Raw genomic sequence first — 22,068 nt, forward strand, 5'->3', positions numbered from 1 at the left:
AAAGGTGAGGTTTCATCCAAATTGCTTGCTCCTGCTCAAAGAGAAATGAGGTCAGACAAACAAGTACTGCACCTCTGACCCCACAATCAGACAGGTGTTGTAAAAGGATGTCATGGGGGCAGTGTTGAACTGCGCATGGAGCTCAAACACAAAAAGTGTGGCATTGTGTCAGCAGTCCAAGGACATTTTTGTAATGACGCAATGACTTCCAGCAGCGCAGTTTTGGTGCTGTGTCGAGATCAAAAACCTGACTGAGACGGGTGCATGAGGTGATAGGATTCTAAAAACTCTGAGAGTTGTTTATGTACTATAGATTCTAGTATTTTGGTGGCTGCTCAGGAAAAAGATATAGGTCTAACATTAGATAGAATCTTACTATCTGCTAAAGGTTTCTTTAGTAGTGGGATTACACTAGCTTGTTTCTATAAAAAAAGGACCTGAGCCAGTTTGGATGGAGGTATTAAACACCTCTGCATAAACAGGGTCGATAACCTATGGTGTTTATTTTATTATACGGGGCAAGGGTCAAATGGTGATCCAGGTATACATGATAGAAGAAGTCTTTTTATTGCTTCTTCATTTGGAGGAATAAAAGATGTCAGTAAATTAGATTGGTTAGGTTCAGAAGGGGCCAACGAAAGGACATGGGAGGACGATGCTGTATGACCTCCATGTTATGTTATGTTATGTTATAATGGGACTTCTATAGCGCGCGGCTACTCCAAAGGAGTGTCCCGGCGCTTTGCGCTCCAGACCCAGAAAAGGAAACTGGAAAACATAACAAAAATACAGAAAGAGGCAGAGTGTTTATTTGTATTTGAATAATTACAAAGTCAGGAACGGCGTAAATTACATCCATGATAATGAGGGCCTTATACTATGTAGCAAATAATGAACCTAGTCTCTTACAGACTACAACTACCAGAGGACATGCCCATTCTCCCAGTGTTCCATGTCTCTCTGCTCTGACCTTGTCATGCCCAATTCCAACGACTACCACCACCACCTCCTCTAAAAATTGTTGGTCATCTAGAATTTGCAGTACAGAAAATCCTTAACTCAAAGAGATAACATGGCTATTTATTCTACTTAATAGATTGAAAGGGTTAAGGCCCAGATGATCAATCATGGAAACTGGCTGGGAACGTCCATGCCCCTCGGTTGGTATGACTCTTTCATTCACAAAACCCCCATAAACCTTGCCCCGTGTGTCACCCTTTGTGGGGAGGAACTGTTATGATTACTAACCATTGCATGCCAGCATGCCCCATATGTGCATCAGGTCATAGCATTAAGAGCCATGTAATCCTACCCTCCTTTTACACAGCTTAGGCTAAATGTTGTTCCCCCTATCTTTTAGACAAACATTTTTACACGAAAACTCTATAGAGTTCAGTTGGTTCTGTGTTTTGCTAGGCATAAACTAGCATTGCCATGTGCCAGATTTCAATATTTTCCTCAGGATTGTAATGATCCACATTTGTGACTATCATTATGTTTGTACCAAGCACCATGTCTGCTCCCCGTGCTTGTAATTATCTTTGTGTTTATTTAAGGCTTGGTTCCTTAGTAAATTATTATTTGTGACAGGTGCACATTTAGAATTTCCTGTGGTGGTTGCTTATAATGGTTTCACGTGCAAGCTCTTATTACACATGTTAGCAATTATCCATGTGCCTGCAAACAAGAATTGTCTGGAAACCGTGAGTCACAGTAAACACATGCTCTTCCAGAATATGGAACCACAGAAGTATAATTAACTACGTGCCTCTCCAGTACAATAGAACCAATGATAGATAGTCCAGCTAAACCCCAGTTGGGCGATTTGCTTTATTCCTTCAAGAAGAAACTCTCCACTGTCTCCCTGGAGCCCGAACCCCTCCGTCTGACCTCGTCCAGCATCCTGCCTGACCGGCGATATCTGCGCACTTGCAGACATCTCCGGGCAGCTAATCGAGTTCCCTCATTCCTGGCATCTCACAGAAAGACCTACCGTTGAGGAACGGCGGCAATCCCTTGTGCTCTGGAAGTCGCCTGGAATATTGGTAGCGCATCCAGGTCCGTTCTGCAGGTGTCATCACTTGGAACTCTGAAATTAAAGAAAAGAAAAGCAAAGGGAAAAAGAACAACATTATTGCACTGTTCTTGTTTTCTCGGTGACTCTGTTGATTTCAAGCCTGCAATATTTAGGAACTTGTGCATTTATTCCTGAACTGAGTAACAACACTATTGAGAGCACCAGAGACATTCCCATGAGCAAAAAAAGAGGATAGAGCGATGAAGCTGAAAGACAAAGCAAAATTCTTCTGAAGCATATGGGGTAAAATGCTCAATGAGGAGACTTAGAACCATGACTTAGGACTCAATATAAGAGTTGTGTGTCTCCTTACCACAAGAGATCATAATACGTGTTTACTGTTTTAATTACTTTGTAAGTGTGTTTCATTACTTGGAGTGTTTACAAGAAATTGATTATGTTTATTGGTACAATGACTAATGTGATTTACGTTACTTTTTCCTACTTGTTCATTAGAGCACCATAGAATGCGCATTCCAAAAAAGGGATATTGTTGGGTGTCCCGTGTATAACAGTGAGTCAGACCAACATCCAGTGATTCAGTAATTTCCTTTTTTGTTTTTTTATCCAGATTCCGTTCACTCCTGGGACAGTGTCTGTTTGACGTAATACATTCTTTGGTTGAGTGCTGTGTTGGGAGTCAGATGGGTCCAGCATCGTCTATGCAGACAAGTTTTCCTAGTCAGCTATCAGACAGAAAACTAAGCCACTTAAAACTTTTTTGCCCAGACGATATGGATCCAGGAAATTTGATAAATGCTCAGGATCTAGCTCAGACATTACCAGAGATTTCCAGTGAGGAAATTCCCAATATGGCAATATTAACTAGGGCCCTTGGAGAGCTGTAGAGTGTAGTTTAAGCCTTGCGCCACGAAATGCAAACCCTCAGGGATACACTGGTGCAATATTCCCAACATTATTTGTTCTGGTTAGATTCAGGATTCATTTCCAAGGATAAACAATTTGTCACTCAATCCATGCCATTTACAATTGAATAAAGGGCAACAGAGCTGTCATGGAATGAGAGAACAGCCTGTACTAATGACACTGTATATACATTTACTCCCACTTCGCTGGCTCCCCTAGAGTGCTTTTTTTGCAGATAGCACAAACTTTAATGCATTCTGCAGACAATGTCAACTGCAATTATTGTGTAAACTGGGGCCAATCACCTCTGATACAGACTGCATTGCATTTATCATCACCCACCTAGATGGTAACGGTGCAAATTGGGCAATACCTCTCATTGAGAATACCGATCCACTGTTGCACAAATATTCTAGGTTTTAATAACCTATGCAACGCTTATTTACAAAGCATACCTTTATTAAGGTAGGTGATAATGAGCTTTTAAACCTACGACAGGGTAAGAACTTACTTATAATATAACTTTTCGCAAATTGCTTACTGAAACTCAATGGCCCAAAGAAAAAACGCATATCCCTGTTTTGTAGGGTCTGACAGATTAGTTGAAAGATTCTTTGGCTCACATAGTTGACCCTCCCTACCGATTGGGTGCAATTTATTGATCTAGTCGTTAGACTTGATTATCGACTTGCTGAGCATGAGAGCAACAGATCTAGAAATGAGCCAAGGCTGTTTTTGGTTCGATCTGAGTGAAAGCAGACTGATGTTAAGGTTAGGGATTCAGTAGAACCATGCTAATTGGAAGAACAAGCGGTCATTATCTAGTAATGGAAAGAAACGATGCAGAAAATATATCTGTGCCTAAATTGTGGTAATGCAGGACACTTTGTCTGCAATTGTATCGCCAAACCAAAAAAGGCTCAGAAAAAGATGAAAGTCATCACAGAGGGCAAACAGGAAAACATGCAAGCTCAACTAGTCCCGAGGTACACTTGTCGAGTAGGTTTAATACGCTGCTCTCAGAATCGTAACATAGGTAAAATTCTACAACACCTAACCATTTCAGTCTCCATGATAATTTCCCCATAACAACAAAAACAGTTGCATATGCTCCTGGATTCAGCAGGCCCAGGCGATTTCTAGGATTTAAGTGTGGCCAGTTCCTTAAATATCCCTTGAGTAAATAAACAAGAACCAGAAGTAGTAATGGCAGTTGATAGATCTGAATTATCATCAGAATTGATTACTTAACAAACAGTTCCCATAAACTTAATTTGTGATAATAGACAAAAAGACACCCCATATTCCAATCTAATAGAGGTGCACACTTTCGGTGGTATCATAGGGATATCTCAGCTACAACTCTATAATCCCCTTATTGATTGGTCTTCATGCTGGGGGAATTTAGGGTCACCATACTGTAGTTACAGTTGCTATACCACAGCACAAGACTTGATTCTACCCCAAATGTTTGTAGTAGTAGCACCAGAACTTTCAAACATCCTTCCAAAGGAATACTTGGATTTTCTGAAAGTATTTGATGAAAATGAAGCCATTCAGCTACGCCCTCACAGGGACTTTGACTGTTGCATTCATTTTATTACAGGGGCTAACCTACCAAGTAGTCTCATTTACTCTCAATCGGAAACTGAGACTAATTATCTAAAGCAATACCTGGATGAATTGCTAGTTTTAGGCTTCAATCGTCATGCCACTTCCCCTGTTTCTTCCGCTCTATTCTTTGTCCCAAAGAAGAATGGTGATTTACATGCATGCATAGACTACAGGGCCCTCAATAAGTTAACAGTCTAGAATAGACACTTTTTGCCACCAATAACTGTTCTCTTGGATCAGGTGCGAAAGTCAACAGAATACACAAGAGGGTGCTGGTTACATATTGGTTGTACCTAAAGTTTTCTTTTTTAATGGAGGTAGATAGGCTATTAAATGCATGGTTATCACCGTTATAGCCCATGGAAGAGGTTTACTAATGCTTATATTACTTGGGACTCCCACTATGACAACGGAGAATGATTCCACCATGTAAATCTATGAAAGATACCCCAATGCTGGATCATTATGTTTTCAGGAGTGGTGCCACTATCTACTGGGTGCAGAACAAACAATTACAGGTTAAACAGATAATAAAAATGTGAATTATTTTCTATCCCTCAAGCACTTGACACACAGACAGGTTAGAGATCTTTTGTTTTTTAGTGAAAATTATGTTGTTCTTACGTACCATACTGGAACACATCAGACCAAGGCAGATATATTATCACAATGGGGTCATGATTATCCCAAATTAGCACTTCATCCTACCCAAAATCTATTAGGTTCTGAGCAGGTGATAGGTACTTGTACTAAACAACAGTTTTTGGATAAGATAAAACAAAGGATGCAGCAGTTCAATATAGATGAATGGATCACAGAGTAAGATAATCTGGTAAAAGATGGACACCCCTACCATGGTAACAACGTGTATGTAACCACTGAAATACTCAGACATAAGGCGTGAAATTGGTGCCATGATAAACCACTTGCTGGACTTTCTGGCATTCGAAAAACTATTGTTAAATGTAAAAGATGGCTTTGGTGGCCGTCCTATCCATGGATGTGCACACTTATGTTGAAGCCTGTCCCATATGCCCAGAATAAGTCGGTCCATACTCCATCATTGGGTTTATTGCACAACCCCTGGCCAGTGCCTCCATACCCCTGGCATGCCATCAGTATGGACTTTGTAATCAATTTGCCAAATTCCAATGGTTTTATTACTATATAAGTAGTAGTGGGTCTGTTCTCTACAATGGCACATTTAATCCTTAAGAGGCGATCCATACCGCCAAAGCACCTGTAGACTTATTCACCCACTACAAGTAATGATTACATGGTCTCCCATTAATTTTCTTTTCCAATAGAGCCCTCAATTTGTATCAAGGTTTTGGCAAAACATATGCAAATCCTTATATATCGATGCTCGTCTCTCGTCCACTTACCACCCACAAACAGATGATCAGGCAGAACGAGTAAATCAAGCACAAGAACAGATCCGTTCATGTCAATTAAGGTGTCAATCTTCGGAATGGGAATATGTTTGACTTCCTGTGGAGTTTTCATAAAATAAAACAGAACACTCCGCTAGATAGGCATTTCCTTTTTACTGCACAACAGGCATCACCCCACATATATAAACAGAAAATTATGTGCGCTGTAGTAATCTCGGATCCCTCACTACAGAAATTCCTGAAGCACTTTTCTGAGATTTAACAAGCTGTATAAATACAACTCAAACAAACCAAGAGAAGTATGATAAGAAACGCAAACAAACATTGCACACCACAACCAGCTTACAAAGTTGGTGATCAAGTATAGCTGGCTAGTAATCACCTACGGCTTGAAAGAATGAATGAATGAATGAGAGGTATTTGTATAGCATGAACAGATACTCATAAATGAGTTTGCCAGCGCTACCAAGGACAAGGTAATAAGAGGATAGAGTGAAGTAAGATATTATAAGTTAAACAGGTATGTTTTTAAACATTTGCGGAACATGGATTCAGTTTCTGTGCTTCTGAGTTGATAAGGGAATAGGTTCCACATTTTCGCAATGCATACAAAAGAGAGGTACCACCACGTCTCCTTTTAAAAGGAGGAACCTACATGAGGTGGGACTGACGGGAAGAAATGCGTTACTTACCTGTAACTGCAGTTATCCAGTATTGGTGTCTTTCATAGATTCACATGCCTGAATCATTCCCCGTCGTCGAGACGGGAGCCTCCGGTATATAAAAAAGTAATGTCCTATAGACATACATAGAGAAAAATAGGCCTAAGGATCCCACCTTAGTGGCCTATCCACGTCCTTTTGTAAAAAGGACCAAACTAGAGTAGGCCCAAGGGTCCCACCTTAGTGGCCTATCTATGTCCTTTTGTAAAAAGGACCAAAGTAAAGAAACCAACCAATCAGCTACCACCTCCTTCTAGAACCTTCCTGTCAGGAGCCTAGGTCTCTCAGATTTTCGTACGAACCAAGCTAGGTAGGCGTAAACTTGTTAGAGAGATAGGTGAGTCCTTCCAGGGGAGGCGGGAGGGTGCATGTGAATCTATGAAAGACACCAATACTGGATAATTGCAGTTACAGGTAAGTAACGCATTTCTTATCCAGTATTTGGGTGTCTTTAATAGATTCACATGCCTGAATCAGAGTAGCAAGCAGTATATTATGCACATTTTTGATGGAACATCATATATGAGTCTGTAGATAATACATATCACGCGACTGCAAACCACCAAAATGCATTGTCATGTAAATATTAGTAAAAGAATGTGCATACCAGTAGAGGACGGAGGGATGTCGGAAGGCTCACCTCACTGGAATAGATGGCGAAGCACTGCTTGGCCCACTGCTGCATCCTTTATCAGCTCAGTATCCAGGCAGTAGTGCCTGGTGAAGGTATGCGGTGACTTCCAGGTCGCCGCTCTGCAGATGTCCAATACCGGCACTCCAGTTTTGACTCTTGAGTTTAAAGGTCGTCCGGCCTTGTCATGGCAAAAGGTGATCGCCGAGGAAATCCACCTTGAAATGCTTTGTTTTGACAGGGGCATGCCTTTCCGTGGTCTACTAAAGGCAACAAAGAGTTGAGATGATTTTCGGAAGTGTTTTGTCTTGTCAATGCAGAATTTAAGACATCTCTTCAGATCCAACGAATGTAGAGTTCTCTCTGCCACTGTGGTAGGATTTGGAAAGAATGACCTGAGGACCACCGGTTTGTTGAGATGGAAGTCCAAAGGGACTTTCGGAATAAACCGAGGATTAGTTCATAAGATCACTCTGTCCTCTCTGAACTGAATGAATGGATCTTGAATTGAGAGAGCCTGCAACTCGCTGACCCTTCTAGCAGAAGTCAAAGCCAGGAGGAGGGCCGTTTTCCATGAGATAAATTTGATGTCTGCCCTATGGATGGGTTCAAAGGGGTGCTTCATTAATTGGTGAAGGACCACATTGAGGTGCCACGACGTGGGGATTACCATTGGTCGTGGGAAGGACCTGTATAGACCTTTAAGGAATTGCTTTATAAGTCTGTCTGCCCACAGGGATGGACCCTTAGGAGTCCTGGTGAATCTTGAGATCGCTGCCAGATGCACTTTAATGGATGCGTGTGCAAGGCCCGATTGTGCCAGATGTAGTAAGTATGGTAGCAGCTGTTGTGGAGTGATGTGGAAAGGGTGCAGGCCTTCGCTCACACACCAGGAGCAAAACCGTTTCCATTTTAATGAGTAAGTTTTATTAGTGCTGTCCGCTCTAGCCTTTGCAAGGATGTCTCTGCACTCCTGCGGGATGTTTATGTGGTTGAATTCCCGGTACTCAGGAGCCAAGCTGACAATTTTAGAGAGCTCAGATTCGGGTGGTGTACCTGTCCTTGGGACATTGTGAGTAGAGCTGGATGTTGACGCAGGCGAATAGGCGGCTGGGCAGAGAGGCGGTGAAGGTCCGTGAACCAGTGCTGCCTCGGCCAGAATGGGGCGATCAGAATCAGAGTGCAGGGCTCCGACTTCATCTTCCTGAGAACCCTGGGTATCAGTGGAAATGGCGGAAAGGCGTACGCAAAGATGTTGCACCATGCGATGGAAAAAGCATTTCCGAGGGTTCCTGGTTGGTGATGCCTGCTTGCAAAGCTTGGGCATTTGGCGTTGTTTCTCGTGGCAAAGAGGTCTATTTGCGGAGTTCCCCATTCCGCATAGAGGTGATCCAGCACTTCCATGTCTAGTTCCCATTCGCGGGATGGAGATCCCTGTCTGCTCAGAGCATCCGCCAAGACGTTGTCCTTGCCTGAGACGTACTCTGCTTTCAGCGTTATCCCATGTTCCACAAGCCAGTTCCAGACCCTTTGCGATTCTCGAGATAGTGAGAGCGATCGCGTCCCCTCCTGCTTGTTTAGGTAGTGCATCGTCGTGGTGTTGTCTGTTCTGACGAGCACTGGGGAGTTTTGAATGCGTGGCAGGAAGGCTAGTAGAGCTAGGAAGACCGCTCTTAACTCCAATAGGTTGATGTGGAGCTGGGTTTCCTGTTCTGTCCACTTGCCATTGATCTGGAGTTCTAGGGATGCGTCCGTTGTTATCACATGTGGCTCTGCGGGAAGCAGGAACGGCAGTCCCTGTGACAGATGTTTGAACGATCTCCACTACTGTAAGTGGTTGACCATGTTTCGAGTGACTCGAATGCGGTCCTCTAATGATCCTGTACTTTGTGTCCATTAGATCGTCAACTCCTCCTGGAGTGGGTGCATCTTGAGGCGGCAGTGGGGTATGAGCATGATACATGAGGACATCATGCCGAGGAGGGACTTGAAGGTTCAGACCGGTAAAGTCTTCCTTGATGCCACTGACGTGGCCAGGGAGATGAGTTTGACCTTCCTTTCCTGAGAAGGAAAAGACTTGACACGTTCCGTGTCCAGTGTCGCCCCAAGAAATGTAATGACCTTGTTTGGCTCCAGTGCAGACTTCTCGCGGTTGAGGGTCAAACCTAAACACTGGAAAATATCCAGACAGGCGCTGGAGGATTTGGCTGCGCCTGTCGCGGATGGTGACTTCACCAGCCAGTCGTCCACGTATGGGAAGACCTGGTGTCCTTGTTGACGAAGGAAAGCCGCCACGGGTGGGAGGCATTTGGTAAATATCCGTGGGGCAGATTTGAGGCCAAACGGGAGGACACAAAATTGGTAATACTGCCCCACTACAGCAAATCTGAGGTATTTCCTGTGCCCTTTGAGGATGGGAACGTGGTAGTAAGCGTCCTGCAGGTCTAAGGACGTCATATAGTCCTCTTCCTCCAAAAGTCCCAGGATCTCCTGGAGTGTCACCATACGCAACGATTGTTTCCTTAGGAATACATTGAGTGCCCTGAGGTCCAGGATTGGTCTCCACTTTTTCCCTTTCTTGTGGATCAGGAAGAAGTGGGAGTAAAAACCTTTTCCTTTGTGGGTTGGTGGAACTCTCCCTATCGCTCCCTTCTGTAGCATGGAAGAGATTTCCTGCAGAAGCAAGCGTAGGTGCCTGTGGGACCGTTTGCGAGGTGGTGTTGTCGGGGGGATCGTGACAAAGTCCAGGAAATGTCCGAATTGAATGATCTGGAGCACCCACCGATCTGTTTTTTTCAATCTCCAATTTTCGAGGAAGTGTGTTAGTTTTCCTCCAATTTTGAAGAAGTTCGATGGTGGATGGACTGGCCTTTGACACAAGTCATTGGCGGTTGCCAGCAGGTCTTTTCTGGTTCTTCCCTCTGTAATTAGACTTGCCGTAGGAAGTCTGCCGCCCTTGCTGCTGTTGTCGCGGTTGGTATTGCGTTCTGTTTTGGCTGTATGAATAGGAGGACCTGTTCTGGTAAGTGCCTCTATATGAAGATTGTCCTCTATTTTTGCTTCCACAAAAGGAATGGTTCCGGAATTGCAGTGTTCCAAGGGCTTTAGCAGTGTCTTTTTTGATAGTATTTAAGGCCTTATCAATCTTTTCCCCGAAGAGATGTTGGCAGTCATAGGGCATATCAATAATCTTCGTCTGCACCTCCTGGCGGAAAGAGGTGGCTTTGAGCCAGCCTTGTCTTCTGAGCACAGCAGCACCTGCCAGTTGCCTGAAACCGGTCATGGCGACATCCATTGCGCAGTCAATGAGCTCAGAGGCAGATGTCTGGCCTTCCAAGAGGAGCGATTGAGCTTCTTCCTTAACCTCCTCTGGCTGGTGAGATAGGTAAGGTGCAATATCTGACCATAGTTGCTGATTGTAGCGGCCCAGAAGTGCGATGGAATTTGCCACCTTTACTGTCATGGCCGACGTGGTGGAAAAACGCTTGCCAATAGCATCCAGTTTTCTGCCTTCCTTGTCAGGTGGTGTTGACAGAGGCGATGTTGGGTTACGTGAATTTTTCTGTGCCGCCTGGGTTACCACAGAATCTGCCTTGGGGTGACCTGTGAGGCATGCTGGCGCTGATGAAGTCGCCTTGTATTTCTTTTCAAGCCTGGGTACCACTACTTGGATTGAAGCTGGTGTTTGCATCAGTAATTTCCTTTGCTTCCATATAAAGTCAATGATGGGAATTGACTTAGTTGTCTTTTTAGCTTGTTCCTTGAAGTCGTACAGGAAGCACTCGGTTTCCTGAGATTCCATAGTCATGTGGAATCGTTTGGCTGCGCGCTCTACAAGGTTATGGAATCCACCGATATCAGCGGGTGGTGATTCTGAGGACTGTGGTTCCGGGGAGGCCGGAGAGGGAGCAATATAGTCTTGATCTACATCTGGGTCAGACTCGTCTTCACGGACCTCACACTCTTCCTGGTCCACTTCTTCGTCATCAGACGACTGAATATCTTGCAGTGGCTCTTGTTCGCCACTAAGCGCCAGCGGTGGCGGCTTGTGTCGGGCAAATGGAGTGGGTACGTGAACAGATGTAGGTACAGGCGTAGTGGGTTTTTCCGGAAACTGCTGTTTATAGTCTTGTATTAAGAATTGCAGGTCTGATACAATGGCCGCTGGTAGGCACACCATCGGTGTAACTTGTGTGTGGACTTGAGTGTGGACTGTATGCTCCACATGTTCCACCTCTTCCATTTCCTCATCCGTGCTTTGGCACTTGACCACAAGGTCTGATGGGCTTGTGGCTTGTGTGTACAACTCTTCCTTCGACTCTTCACCTTGAAACAGGCAGGTTGGAGGAAGCTCTTGCACCTTACTGGGTGACGTCAGGTCTGGTGTAATTGGTTTCCTCAAGCTTTTGGTGCCGATATGGGCTGTCTGTGGCGGCAAGGTATCCATGGCTTGAGATAGCAGCACAGACTCCTTCGATTTCCCTGTTGGCGTTGTCAGGTGTGGTGCCTATGACGACGATGCATTTCCAGGGGTCGTCGACGGCTTCGTCGACGGCGTCTTCGTCGACATTACCTTCGTTGACGGTATATTTCCCGTCGTCGACGGTGTCCCCGTCGACGGTGTCCCCGTCGACGGAATTCTCGACAAAGTGTCCTTCATCGACGGGATGATCTTCGTCAGCGGCACAATCGTGACTCCAAGTCGTCTGTCCTCTTCTTTAGCTTGTCCAGCCAGAGCAGCAGGCGTCCTTCACGGTCTTTAAGGGTCTTATTTGAGAAGGTCCTACATATTTTACAGTCCTTGGCTTGATGGGGAGGGTAGAGGCAATACAAGCAGGTTTCATGCTTGTCCTCTACATGGAGCCTTTTCTTTCCACACGAGGAACAGGCTCTGAAGAGACCCTTTTTCTGGGCCTCAGCCATAATGTAGTAAGATAGGTAAATTCGTTTTTTGAAGAAAAAGAAAAAAATCCTGAGGAGAACTCAGGTGGAGACTCCCTAGTACAATGTGCGGTAGAAAATCTGAGAGACCTAGGCTCCTAACAGGAAGGTTCAAGAAGGAGGTGGTAGCTGATTAGTTGGTTTCTTTACTTTGGTCCTTTTTACAAAAGGACATAGATAGGCCACTAAGGTGGGACCCTTGGGCCTACTCTAGTTTGGTCCTTTTTACAAAAGGACGTGGATAGGCCACTAAGGTGGGATCCTTAGGCCTATTTTTCTCTATGTATGTCTATAGGACATTACTTTTTTATATACCGGAGGCTCCCGTCTCGACGACGGGGAATGATTCAGGCATGTGAATCTATGAAAGACACCCAAATACTGGATAACATCGATTTCTGCTGAACTGGTACTAAGTGATTCTTTCATTCAGATAGCTGGGACCGATGTTATTCAGGGCACTCTGTGCTAAGGTCAGTGCTTTAAAGATGATCCTTGTATTCACAGGGACCCAGGGCAGGTGGGTAAGGAATGGTGAAGTGTGGGTACCTTTTTGAAAAATTAAATAAAAAAGAGTCACGCTGCCACATTTTTGACCACTTGCAGTTGAAGGCCTAAATATGCAGTTAAACCAAGGTACAAGGCATTCACTTAGCCCAGACAAGAGAAGATCATAGCTTGAACTACGGTTTTGCGGGCCTCCCATGGAAAAAGTGGGAGGAATTTCTTGAGACCCTTAAGGTTCCACATACAGATTCTATCAACTGTGTGGATCTGAGTCTTAAAAGATAGGACATTATCGCAGATGACCCCCAGGTTTATAGCTGCCAGGATTGGGAAGGTCCATCCTTGGGCTAAGCACTATCACAACCTACATTAGGGTTTGGCCCTAACAGTATGATTTCTGGTTTGTTTTCTTTCAGACAACCTAAGATTGCTCTCATGCAATCTGAGAAGGGAACTTTGCAGCATTCTTAATTTGCCAGGTAACAAAATACCAGCTGGGTATAGTCGGCATATGAAACTATTATAATGCTGACTGTCTCAACCAGGGTGGCTAAAGGAGACATGTACATTATAAACAGTGTAAAAGTATGAGCAGAGCCTTGGGGTATCCTACATTTTAGAGGTTTGGCTAGGAAAGGTGAGTTTTCATCCAAATTCTTGCTCCTGCTCAAAGAGAAATGAGGTCAGACAAACAAGTACTGCACCTCTGACCCCACAATCAGACCGGCGTTGTAAAAGGATGTCATGGGGGCAGTGTTGAACTCTGCATGGAGCTCAAACCCAAAAAGTGTGGCATTGTGTCAGCAGTCCAAGGACATTTTTGTAATGACGCAATGACTTCCAGCAGCGCAGTTTTGGTGCTGTGTCGAGATCAAAAACCTGACTGAGACGGGTGCATGAGGTGATAGGATTCTAAAAACTCTGAGAGTTGTTTATGTACTATAGATTCTAGTATTTTGGTGGCTGCTCAGGAAAAAGATATAGGTCTAACATTAGATAGAATCTTACTATCTGCTAAAGGTTTCTTTAGTAGTGGGATTACACTAGCTTGTTTCTATAAAAAAAAAGGACCTGAGCCAGTTTGGATGGAGGTATTAAACACCTCTGCATAAACAGGGTCGATAACCTCTGTTGTTTATTTTATTATACGGGGCAAGGGTCAAATTGTGATCCAGGTATACATGATAGAAGAAGTCTTTTTATTGCTTCTTCATTTGGAGGAATGAAAGATGTCAGTAAATTAGATCGGTTAGGTTCAGAAGGGGCCAACGGAAGGACATGGGAGGACGATGCTGTATGACCTCCATGTTTATTTGTATTTGAATAATTACAAAGTCAGGAACGGCGTAAATTACATCCATGATAATGAGGGCCTTATACTATTTAGCAAATAATGAACCTAGTCTCTTACAGACTACAACTACCAGAGGACATGCCCTTTCTCCCAGTGTTCCATGTCTCTCTGCTCTGACCTTGTCATGCCCAATTCCAACAACTACCACCACCACCTCCTCTAAAAATTGTTGGTCATCTAGAATATGCAGTACTGAAAATCCTTAACTCAAAGAGGTAAAATGGCTATTTATTCTACTTAATAGATTGAAAGGGTTAAGGCCCAGATGATCAATCATGGAAACTGGCTGGGAACGTCCATGCCCCTCGGTTGGTATGACTCTTTCATTCACAAAACCCCCATAAACCTCGCCCCGTGTGTCACCCTTTGTGGGGAGGAACTGTTATGATTACTAATTATTGCATTCCAGCATGCCCCATATGTGCATCAGGTCATAGCATTAAGAGCCATGTAGTCCTACCCTCCTTTTACACAGCTTAGGCTAAATGTTGTTCCCCCTATCTTTTAGACAAACATTTTTACACGAAAACTCTATAGAGTTCAGTTGGTTCTGTGTTTTGCTAGGCATAAACTAGCATTGCCATGTGCCAGATTTCAATATTTTCCTCAGGATTGTAATGATCCACATTTGTGACTATCATTATGTTTGTACCAAGCACCATGTCTGCTTCCCGTGCTTGTAATTATTTTTGTGTTTATTTAAAGCTTGGTTCCTTAGTAAATTATTATTTGTGTCAGGTGCACATTTAGAATTTCCTGTGGTGGTTGCTTATAATGGTTTCATGTGCATGCACTTATTACACATGTTAGCAATTATCCATGTGCCTGCAAACAAGAATTGTCTCGAAACCGTGAGTCACAGTAAACACATGCTCTTCCAGAATATGGAACCACAGAAGTATAATTAACTACGTGCCCCTCCAGTACAATAGAACCAATTATAGATAGTCCAGTTAAACCCCAGTTGGGCGCTTTGCTTTATTCCTTCAAGAAGAAACTCTCCACTGTCTCCCTGGAGCCCGAACCCCTCCGTCTGACCTCGTCCAGCATCCTGCCTGACCGGCGATATCTGCGCACTTGCAGACATCTGCGAGCAGCTAATCGAATTCCCTCGTTCCTGGCATCTCACAGAAAGACCTACCGTTGAGGAACGGCGGCAATCCCTTGTGCTCTGGAAGTCGCCTGGAATATTGGTTGCGCATCCAGGTCCGTTCTGCAGGTGTCATCACTTGGAACTCTGAAATTAAAGAAAAGAAAAGCAAAAGGAAAAAAGAACATTAGTGCACTGTTCTTGTTTTCTCGGTGACTCTGTTGATTTCAAGCCTGCAATATTTAGGAACTTGTGCATTTATTCCTGAACTGAGTAACAACACTATTGAGAGCACCAGAGACATTCCCATGAGCAAAAAAAGAGGATAGAGCGATGAAGCTGAAAGACAAAGCAAAATTCTTCTGAAGCATATGGCGTAAAATGCTCAATGAGCAGACTTAGAACCATGACTTAGGACTCAATATAAGAGTTGTGTGTCTCCTTACCACAAGAGATCATAATACGTGTTTACTGTTTTAATTACTTTGTAAGTGTGTTTCATTACTTGGAGTGTTTACAAGAAATTGATTATGTTTATTGGTATAATGACTAATGTGATTTACATTACTTTTCCCTACTTGTTCATTAGAGCACCATAGAATGCGCATTCCCAAAAAGGGAGATTGTTGGGTGTCCTGTGTATAATAATGAGTCAGACCAACATCCAGTGATTCAGTCATTTCCTTTTTTGTTTTTTTATCCAGACTCCGCTCACTCCTGGGACAGTGTCTGTTTGACGTAATACATTCTTTGGATGAGTGCTGTGTTGGGAGTCAGATGGGTCCAGCATCGTCTATGCAGACAAGTTTTCCTAGTCAGCTATCAGACAGAAAACTAAGCCACTTAAAGCTTGATTGCCCAGACGATATGGACCCAGGAAATTTGATAAATGCTCAGGATCTAGCTCAGACATTACCAGAGATTTCCAGTGAGGAAATTCCCAATATGGCAATATTAACTAGGGCCCTTGGAGAGCTGTAGAGTGTAGTTCAGGCCTTGCGCCAAGAAATTCAAACCCTCAGGGATACACTGGTGCAATATTCCCAACATTATTTGTTCTGGTTAGATTCAGGATTCATTTCCTAGGATAAACAATTTGTCACTCAATCCATGCCGTTTACAATTGAATCAAGGGCAACAGAGCTGTCATGGAATGAGAGAACAGCCTGTACTAATGACACTGTATATACATTTACTCCCACTTCGCTGGCTCCCCTAGAGTGCTTTTTTGCAGATAGCACTAACTTTAATGCATTCTGCAGACAATGTCAACTGCAATTATTGTGTAAACTGGGGCCAATCACCTCTGATACAGACTGCATTGCATTTATCATCACCCACCTAGATGGTAACGGTGCAAATTGGGCAATACCTCTCATTGAGAATACCGATCCACTGTTGCACAAATATGCTGAGTTTTAATAACCTATGCAACGCTTATTTACAAAGCATACCTTTATTAAGGTAGATGATAATGAGCTTTTAAACCTATGACAGGGTAAGAACTTACTTATAATATAACTTTTCGCAAATTACTTACTGAAACTCAATGGCCCAAAGAAAAAAAGCATATCCCTCTTTTATAGGGTCTGACAGATTAATTGAAAGATTCTTTGGCTCACATAGTTGACCCTCCCTACCGATTGGGTGCAATTTATTGATCTAGTCGTTAGACTTGATTATCGACTTGCTGAGCATGAGAGCAACAGATCTAGAAATGAGTCAAGGCTGTTTTTGGTTCGATCTGAGTGAAAGCAGACTGATGTTAAGGTTAGGGATTTAGTAGAACCATGCTAATTGGAAGAACAAGGGGTCATTATCTAGTAATGGAAACGAACGATGCAGAAAATATATCTGTGCCTAAATTGTGGTAAAGCAGGACACTTTGTCTGCAATTGTATCGCCAAACCAAAAAAGGCTCAGAAAAAGATGAAAGTCATCACAGAGGGCAATCAGGAAAACATGCAAGCTCAACTAGTCCTGAGGTGAACTTGTCGAGTAGGTCTAATACGCTGGTCCCAGAAGCGTAACATAGGTAAAATTCTACAACACCTAACCATTTCAGTCTCCAAGATAATTTCCCCACAACAACAAAAACAGTTGCATATGCTCCTGGATTCAGCTGGCCCAGGCGATTTCTAGGATTTAAGTGTTACCAGTTCCTTAAATATCCCTTGAGTAAAGAAACAAGAACCAGAAGTAGTAATGGCAGTTGATAGATCTGAATTATCATCAGAATTGATTACTTAACAAATAGTTCCCATAAACTTAATTTGTGATAATAGACAAAAAGACACCCCATCTTTCAATCTCATAGAGGTGCACACTTTCGGTGCTATCATAGGGATATCTTAGCTACAACTCTATAAACCCCTTATTGATTGGTCTTCATGCTGGGTGAATTTAGGGTCACCATACTGTAGTTACAGTTGCTATACCACAGCACAAGACTTGATTCTACCCCAAACGTGTGTAGTAGTGGCACCAGAACTTTCAAACATCCTTCCAAAGGAATACTTGGATTTTCTGGATGTATTTGATGAAAATAAAGCCATTCAGCTACGCCCTCACAGGGACTTTGACTATTGCATTCATTTTATTACAGGGGCTACCCAACCAAGTGGTCTCATTTACTCTCAATCGGAAACTGAGACTAATTATCTAAAGCAATACCTGGACGAATTGCTAGTTTTAGGCTTCATTCGTCATGCCCCTACCATGGTAACAACGTGTATGTAACCACTGAAATACTCAGACATAAGGTGTGAAATTGGTGCCATGATACACCACTTGCTGGACTTTCTGGCATTCGAAAAACTATTGCTAACTGGAAAAGATGGCTTTGGTGGCCTAACCTATCTATGGATGTGCACACTTATGTGCAAGCCTGTCCCATATGCCCAGAATAGGTCGGTCAATACTCAATCATTGGGTTTATTGCACCACCCCTGGCCAGTGCCTCCATACCCCTGGCATGCCATCAGTATGGACTTTGTAACTGTTAGAACCGGCTGTCTCTAGTTGGCAGAGGTATACACTTCTGATAAATAGGGACACACCTTTTCTAGTCAGGGCAAGGGGATCACACCCTTCGATAACCCCTGCTCACCCCCTTGGCAGCTTGGCAGAGCAGAACAGGCTTATCTCAGAGGCTGTGTGTTAAGCAATTATGACCGCATACAGTAATACAGTGAATACACTACAAATGGACACGACACAGTAGTATTATAAAAATAAGTATTTTTATATAAGGCTTAGCACAAGACCAAATAACGACAAAAAGGTACACAATCTTAATAAATACTCTGGGAAGGGAAATAGGATAATTCAAAGGTAGGTTCTTCTTTAGCACAAAAAGTCTTTAGTATCAAGCAAATCTTCTTCTTGGCAATACAGTTCTTAGCAACAGGGTAACCCACACGGGGGCTACACGACGTCGAGGCAAAGTTAGTCCAAAGGTTCGGCGTCGACCGCGAGGAGCGCTACGTCGAGCCTGGAGTCACACGGACCCCCAACAACACAGTACCTTTAGGAAAATGAAGCACACGATGATCAGCGGCGTCGAGCAATCCGGCGTCGCGCCTTCGGTGTCGATCAGGCCTCAGCAGGCGTCGTCGATGATGCGGTTGCACAGAGTGAGCAGCGCTCACGGCGTCGAGAGGGCACACAGTTGATGCGATCAGCAGCGGTGCAGACACGAGGTCCTCTGGAGCTAGAGCCGTACTCCCACTCACTGGCGTTGCTGCTGGCGTCGGTCGGGCCCGGCGGTCGGTCGTCGAGGAAGCGGGACACTGGGGCCGTTACCCACTGCGTCGAGCTGGATTCGGCGACGTCCGTCGGCGTCGAGATTGCTGGTTCTTTCAGAGGTGCTGGATTCACGATTCCAGCAAGTAGCACTTTTAGCAGATGAAGTCTTTTAGCCCTGTGACTTCAGCAGGAGACTGGCACTCTTCCAGTCCTTGGAGATTTTCTTAGCAAGCGTGAGAGTACACACCTAGTTCCTCTCGCCTGGTTCCTCGGCAAAAATAAAGAAGCACTGCAGGATTCCCCCAACAACAGCACACTGGCAGAAGGGGTAGGCAGTCCTTAGATCAGCAGGCCTCTTGTCCTTGGTTACAGGGTTCCTTGTCAGAAGTGATCTGATTTCTTAGTTCAGGGGTCCTTCTCTTATACCCCTTTTCGGCTTTGATCCCTTTGTCCATGCAGGGGGTTTTCCCAACATCCTGGGTCTGTTGTGGGTGGAGCCAGGCAGACGCACCTGGCCTATTCACTGAGCAGGGCTGGGTCCTCAGACGCCCAGCAGGAGGTGGAGCCAGCATTGACACTGGCAGGAGCAGAGCTATCGGCCTCCTGGCAGGAGGTGGGTCTAGGATCGTCCATGGCAGGCACAGAGCCATCAGCCGCTTGGCAGGAGGTGGAGCCAGCATTGTATCAGGCCGGGCCGGTTATCAACAACTACTCTCCCCCTACTCTCAACGTAATGTCCCACTCATCCCACACTGACTCATCCAGACCTGTGGAGCCACCCAGCTCCTGTCACACACACGCAAGACCAGCAGAAACCAGAAATGGTTAGACAAGAAAATAGACACTTTCTAGAAGTGCTATTTTCAAACCCAGAGTCCAAAAACCATCCACACCAACGGATGCGTAATTAAACCCCGAGTTCAGGGATACCAAACTCGATATTGCACCATGCTCCCCGAGCCAGCTAGGATCATAGCATTAATAATCCCGGCGGCCCATTCTAGCTAATGGAGAGCAGGCTACCTCGCAATAGTGAAGAACGAAGATGGCGGTAATTCACTATTAGGACATGCCAACTTGGTCAGGCGTGTCCTACCTTATACTTACAATGCACCCTGCCCGCGGGCCTACCATAGGGGTGACTAACATGAAGTCAAGGGAAGGTTCAAGGGGCTGGCAAGTAGGTATACTTGCACAGCCTGCGCGACAGCACTAGGCTGCACGTGGGTCTCGCAATGACCGACCCGTAGACATTCTTTTACGAGGCCGCTCCTGTGGGTGGCACAACACGTGCTGCAAGCCCACGAATGGCATTTGTATTTACAAGCCCCGGCACTCCGGGTGCACTAGACTAGGGACTGACAGTAAACCAAATAAGCCAAACATGGATACAATAGATATATCAATTTAACCTAGGGAGCACTTGCGCTGTGGCACTGATCAGCAGTGACACCGCGCCCAAAACATACACCAGCAAAATATCGTAAAACAGTGGAGGCAAACAGAAAAAATGGAGGAGAGACTCAAGCCAATGATGTCAGGTCTAACACGTGTCCCCTCCAGCTGAAATGTGGGGAGAACTACCCTTCCCCTGGGGAGTTCTCATCACTAAGGCGGAAAAATCTGGACAGACCATCAGCATTGGCGTGATCTGTACCAGGGCGGTGTTCCACCGTAAAGTCCATCCCCTGCAGGGAAATGGACCACCTCAACAGTTTCGGATTCTCACCCCTCATCTGCATCAACCATCTGAGGGGCCTGTGGTCTGTCTGAACCCGGAAGTGAGTCCCAAACAGGTAGGGTCTTAGCTTCTTCAGCGCCCAGACCACAGCAAATGCTTCTCTCTCTATCGCACTCCACCTCGTTTCCCTGGGAAGTAACCTCCTACTGATGAAGGCTACAGGCAAGTCTCGGCCCTCTTCATTCACCTGAGCTAGAACAGCCCCCACGCCATGCTCTGAAGCGTCCGTCTGGACAATAAATTCTTTTGAAAAGTCGGGTGCCTGGAGTACAGGTGCTGTGCACATGCAGTTTTCAGGATGTCGAAGGCCGTTTGACAGGCATCAGTCCAGAGCACGTTTCGTGGCTGCTTCCTGGAAGTCAGCGAAGTCAAGGGGTGCACAATGTTACCGTAATCCTTGACAAACCTCCTGTAGTAACCCGTGAGTCCTAAGAAGGCTCTCACCTGCGTTTGGGTTTTGGGCGGCGCCCAAGCCAGGATGGTATCAATCTTGGGTTGTAGGGGGGCAACCTTGCCGCTCCCTACTTGGTGCCCCAAGTACACCACAGAACCCTGCCCAATCTGGCACTTACTGGCTTTGGTTGTGAGGCCTGCTCCGCGCAGGGCCAACAACACTTCCTGGAGGGGGCGCAAGTGTTCCTCCCAGCTGGCGCTGAACACTGCGATGTCGTCCAGGTAGGCGGCACTGAAATCCTCCAGTCCAGCCAAGACCTGGTTGACCAACCTCTGGAAGGTGGCAGGGGCATTCTTCATCCCAAAGGGCATTACCCGGAACTGGTATCGCCCATCTGGTGTGGAGAATGCAGACCTCTCCTTTGCCCCATCAGTCAAGGCGATCTGCCAGTACCCAGACGTTAGATCAAACGTACTAAGGTACCGGGCAGCCCCCAACCGATCGATAAGCTCATCAGCTCTGGGGATGGGGTGCGCGTCAGTCTTCGTGACCGAATTGAGTCCTCGGTAATCCACGCAGAACCGGAGTTCGGGTGAAGCACCAGGCGCTGCAGCCTTCGGGACCAAGGCCACTGGGCTGGCCCAAGGACTGCTAGAGGACTCAATCACCCCTAACGCAAACATTTTGGAGACCTCCTCCTTAATGTATGCTCTAACCTTGTCAGTCACCCTGTAAGCCTTGTGCTTCACAGGAGGGCTGTCTCCGGTGTCAACGTCATGGACACACCAATGAGTGACACCCGGAACCAAGGAAAACAGATCCGGGAATTGTCCCAACAGGTGGCGACAATCCTGTTTCTGCTCAAGGGTCAGTGTGTCAGAGAGGACCACACCATCCACTGACCCGTCTTGCTCTTTAGCACACAGGAGGTCAGGAAGAGGCTCACTCTCCTCCTCCATTCCAGCATCTGTAGCTAGGAGCATGCCCAC

General features: G+C 45.2%; 1 protein-coding gene across 1 annotated transcript in view; it reads right to left on the reverse strand.

Moving 5' to 3' along the window:
* Positions 1-22,068, reverse strand: part of LOC147690382 (uncharacterized) — a 2,590,730-nt gene that overhangs the window by 1,745,835 nt on the left and 822,827 nt on the right. Inside the window, exons 24-25 of the mRNA XM_086936677.1 lie at positions 15,249-15,344; positions 1,994-2,089 (exon numbers count right to left, since the gene is read on the reverse strand). Of these exons, the coding sequence (XP_086792803.1) occupies positions 1,994-2,089; positions 15,249-15,344 (192 nt within the window). The remainder of the gene's footprint in view (positions 1-1,993; positions 2,090-15,248; positions 15,345-22,068) is intronic.

This window comes from Lissotriton vulgaris, chromosome 9, assembly GCF_964263255.1.
Source record: "Lissotriton vulgaris chromosome 9, aLisVul1.2, whole genome shotgun sequence".
NCBI lineage: Eukaryota > Metazoa > Chordata > Amphibia > Caudata > Salamandridae > Lissotriton > Lissotriton vulgaris.